The sequence below is a fragment of the Chlorocebus sabaeus genome, chromosome 23 (assembly GCF_047675955.1).
Source record: "Chlorocebus sabaeus isolate Y175 chromosome 23, mChlSab1.0.hap1, whole genome shotgun sequence".
NCBI lineage: Eukaryota > Metazoa > Chordata > Mammalia > Primates > Cercopithecidae > Chlorocebus > Chlorocebus sabaeus.
In genome coordinates, this window is record NC_132926.1 from 2,518,844 (window position 1) to 2,523,302 (window position 4,459).

At 54.0% G+C, this 4,459-nt stretch overlaps 1 protein-coding gene across 1 annotated transcript; it reads left to right on the plus strand.

Moving 5' to 3' along the window:
• Positions 1–477: 477 nt before the first annotated feature.
• LOC103245104 (putative protein SPATA31J1) lies at positions 478–4,019 on the plus strand. Its single transcript, XM_037992611.2, has 6 exons — positions 478–721; positions 1,445–1,502; positions 2,037–2,097; positions 2,327–2,668; positions 3,097–3,211; positions 3,685–4,019. The coding sequence occupies exons 1-6, from the start codon at positions 545–547 to the stop codon at positions 3,883–3,885; spliced, it is 954 nt and encodes a 317-aa protein (XP_037848539.1). The 5' UTR covers positions 478–544; the 3' UTR covers positions 3,886–4,019.
• Positions 4,020–4,459: the final 440 nt, after the last annotated feature.

Here is a 4,459-nt window from a genome sequence, read left to right on the forward strand (position 1 = left end):
CCACTGCTCTCCAGCCTGGGTGACAGAGCGAGACTCCGTCTCGTTTAAAAAAAAAAAAAAAAAAAAAAAAGAAGCTCTATGCCTAAGTTGATGCAAGGCAAGGACATATTGTGTGGCAAAGTTAGAATTGCTGGCAAAGGAGACCCTAGAACAATAATCCCTGGAAATAACTGAAATTTCAGGGACAAATCCAGATCCTCAAAAACTGTGAAATTGAGGGAGCCTGAGCAGAGATCTCCAAGGAGCCAGATACCATCTGTGTGCCAGGGTGAGAGGACAGAAAACGGACCAGGTCTGTCTCTGACAGGTTGAGCAGATGGAGTGGGAAGGAGGGATCTGGAAGGCCAGGAGGGTGAAGGGAACTGCAGGGGTGGGTGGTGGTGGGCAGGGCTGGGATTTAGCCTCCTCCTCCCACTGCCCACCCACCCTTAGGAGCCCTTTGTGAGGGGGAGGCCCCAGCTCTGTGATGTGGGCCTGGGCCCCAATAAATACTCCCAGAGGGATGCCCAGGGCTCAGTAGCCGGAGGACAGCAGTGCAGCTGACATGGATATTCTCTTTCCTCTGAGTGTTATTGATACAGAGCTGTGCCCCAGCCCCGTTCCCCAGATCATCCATCTCATCCTCTTCGTTGGGTTTAGCCTGGTGTTCCTCATCATCTTAAGCCCCTACTTTCCCAGGGAGCTGTCCTCAGTGCCTCCCAGAGAGGAGAACAGCGAGAATGTAAGGAGCCCTCAGCCCACACCCAGCAGAGAATGATTCTATTTTTCCTGCTCTCTTTTCCACTTTTCCAAATCAAGCAGGGGCGCTCCTGTGATGGGAAGTCTCATCATCCCTCTAGGGACAGCAGGGCAGGCAGGCGTTGGAGTGGGCATAGGATTTCCAACCCAAGCTCCCAGACCATCTGTGGGGTGCACGGGAGGCGTCAGAGCAAAAACAAACCCCGGGACTCAGCGGCGAGGACCCGGTCATGAGAGGGGTGAGGTCTCTGTGGGAGGACAGGCCCTGAGCCCGGGCTCATCAGCCGCCTTCCCGGGCAGGTGCCTCGGGGCCCAGCCTCTGTGTGGGGTGCTCTGGCGGCTGTGCTGAGCCCCTGAGAGCCTCCCACCTGAGCCTGGAGTCGCCTCTGGCCTCCTCGGAAGCAGAATCCTCCCTGCCAGCTCAGAGGCTCCTGCAGACGCAAGTGTGTGTGGTTCCCAAGCAGCGGGAACAGGGACTGAGGATGCCCAGGGCGGGCCTCACATAGAAAACCCCTCTGTGCTTTTCAAAGAAGGAAACCAGAACAGGTTATTATGCACTTTAGAATCGAGTGAAAGGAAAGAGAAGCACACAGGGCTCCATGAGCTGGGCGGAGAAAGTGTGTCATTCACGAGCACTGTGGGTCTGCAGCTGTGGGGACAGGAGACTGAGACCCGGCCTGCACCCTCACTCTGTCTTGTCTCTCAGGATAAAGCTGAAGTGGGGGAATGGCTCAGGATCGGAAATAAATACATCACCTGGAAAGGTAAGGCTCTGAGGGTCCCAGAAGCCCCAGAGATGACAACTTCACCTGTCCCTAGGAATAAGCACCAAGTCTCCTAGGAAGTCATTTGCAGAGGCCTGGTGGGGAAGCTCCTGGTAAGGCAATTGGAACCTGGGGTATGTCTCCCGTTCCCTGCTGGGATGAAGCCTTGGGGTCCAGGGAGCGGGTGTTGCCCAGGAGGGGACTGCGTGGGGGAGGGGACCAGTGACCACCTGGACATGCTGGAGGGGATGCAGGTCCTTGTGGGCAGCTGTTTAACATGGCTGAGTCCTCTCTGAGACTGCCCCTGTCCTCTCTTCCCAGGAGGTGGCATGTCGGGAAGCACTTTGTAAATGACAAAGTGCTGGCGCCCGGGCACCTGGCTCTCACTCTTGGGGCCATGTGGCCTTGGACAGGGATGCTGGGGCTCCAGGGTCTGATCCCCGATCCCGGGGTCTCCCCTAAGGCACATGCACTCAGCCTCCTGTAAGTCCCAGTTCCCTCCCTCACCACCATAACCCATCTCCTGCTTTCCAGATTGCAGAAGTCTCTTGAAAGAATTGGAGAACCTTGAGTTCTACACTTTCCTGTCGAAAAAGTGAGGCTCTTTCCCCTTCTCTCCTGTGTCCTCCTTCCTACCAGGACCTAGGATGCCAGCCCAGGGCCTGGGGCTGATCTGGGAGGGGAGATCACAGCCAGGATGTCACTAAAGCCCTGGGGCAGGGGTAGGCAGAGCTTTGTGAAGTCAGCATGGGGGGTCCTGGAGAGGCGTGGGCCGCAGGTGCCCAGTGCCCCCAGCTGCAGCCTGTGCCTCCCGTCTGCTGCAGGTGCCTGAGGAAGCTCCTTGTTGAGGGCAGCTCCCAGCATGTTCCACGCCAAGCCCGCTCGGGGTCAGTGTACAAACGAACATCTGTGAGGAACCACCGGCCACGTGGGGGGCGTGGGAAAGCTTCTCCCATCAGCTTCCATGTGTCCCCACGGGCTCCCCCAGCTCCTCTGGCCTCTGCGCCGTCATCAGTCCGGAAGACCTCTGTAGGGTCCTTTGAGTCTCTGTCATCCCTGAGCTCCTCCAAGTCACCAGAGCCTTTGTGTCCCCTGAAGCAGCCTTCACAGGAGCCACCTGCGAGCAGCCTATCACCAAACACGACCACCTCCACAGAATCCTTGGGGTATCTGTCATCCCTCAGCTCCTCCCAGCAACCAGAGCCTTTGCATCCCCTGGAGTGTCCTTCATCCAAGCCACGTGGGCATTCCTTTCCCCGACGATGGAATCCTGGCTGGGTGTCCTGGACCGACTCCACGCAGGCTGATTCCGAAACTGACGCCACAATATGCCCAATGTGCAAGGCCCCTGCGCACTCCTGTCAACACAGCTGGTGGGTGCCTTCTAGTCCTCGAGTGATCCAAGGTGTTGGTCGCCGCAGTGATCTCGACCTGAGCCTCTCCTGGAGGCAGGAGGCTGCTAGAGCCTGGTGCCTCTGCACCTCCTCGCAGTACCCATTCGAGCACCTTAATCTTCCCACCCACCTACCAAAGGCTTCCTTCTAGGGAGACCCCACATGCGGGCAGGTGGAGGCAGGGACCCCACTTCCCTCAGCTTGGAGGTGCCAACGCTACTGGACGCACAAGACACCAAAATCCCAGACACTCCCATGGACACCGCACATCCCACATCCACGAACAACTGGGAATCTCCTGAGGACAACTTGGAGGCATGTCCCCTCATTCAGGCACTCCACAGATGCTAGAAACACGTGTTGTAATGGATTGGGAGAGGCGGAGATAGGGTCCAAACCTCCAGTCCCTGGAGCCTGTAAATCTCCTTGGGAGGCTTGGCCCCCACAGAGACTTCTTCCACAGCGCTGCACACAGAGACCTGCCACTGCAAAGCAAAGACCTCCCGCAGAGATCTCAGAGTGTCCGTTCTTCCTTCCTAGAGGATCTGAACTCACTTAGAAAACTGCCAGCACAGGAGGGATGACATCAGCTGTGCCCTTCGCCGGAAAACCCAGAGACTTTGGGTCATTGTCAACACTGTCGCTAAAATGGACTCTGCTAGGGAAGAGGCTCAGGAATTGTTGCTCTTTCGCAATGCCATTCTTTCCTAACAGCACTGCAGATTCCATGTTCTCTGCAGTTCCCTGACCCACAGTTTAGAGAATCACAATTCTTTTTTCTTTTTTAGATGGGATCTCACTCTGTTGCTCAGGCTGGAGTGCGGTGGCACCATCTTGGCTCATCACAATCTCTGCCTCCCAAATTCAAGCCATTCTCCTGCCTCAGCCTCCTGAGTAGATGGGGTTACAGGCGCGTGTCAATGCACCCAGCTAATTTTTGTAATTTTAGCCTAGAGAGGGTGTCACCACGTTGGCCAGGCTTGTCTTGAACTTCTGACCTTGAGATATCTGCCCACCTTGGCCTCTCACAGTTCTGGGATCATAGGCTTGAGCCACCACACCTGGATGAATCACAAATTTTAAACCTGAATAAAATGCTGCATCCTCCAATGAGAGTAAAATATCCTCTTTGCCCAATTTTAGTTATTTTCTAGTCAAACGGTATCAGTGCTATATTTTAAAATTTCACTGGGTGACTTCCTCATTTTGGAAACATGATAAAGACCCACAGCAAATGGACTCTAGAAATTACACCAGCAGAGGCATGTGGGCTCACACTGGCCTCCAGGGGCTGTGCAACTGACACGTTATTTTGCATATAACTTGGGTCAGGGTTGTGAGGTCTGGTTTTTAAAATGAAGCAACAATCATATAAAGATTTTCAAACAAATGAGTCAAATGTATGGCAGTATTTCTATTTTATTCTATGGCAAAATAATTCATCTTAATTTTGATATTATTTTGTTCCTTAGGATTTGACAAAGTCTTGATGTTCAGCCATGGCTTAAGCTGATGAACTACTTAGAAGGATTCCTTTTTTTTTTTTCTTGAGACCAAGTCTCG

What these genes read in the sequence shown, in the direction of transcription:
- LOC103245104 (XM_037992611.2), top strand. Translation starts at nt 545, where the DNA reads ATGGATATTCTCTTTCCTCTGAGTGTTATTGATACAGAGCTGTGCCCC. An exon ending in TAAATACATCACCTGGAAAG is followed by an intron (nt 1,503 to 2,036) that starts GTAAGGCTCTGA and finishes CCTGCTTTCCAG; the next exon opens with ATTGCAGAAGTCTCTTGAAA. An exon ending in CTCCTGAGGACAACTTGGAG is followed by an intron (nt 3,212 to 3,684) that starts GCATGTCCCCTC and finishes TTTCTTTTTTAG; the next exon opens with ATGGGATCTCACTCTGTTGC.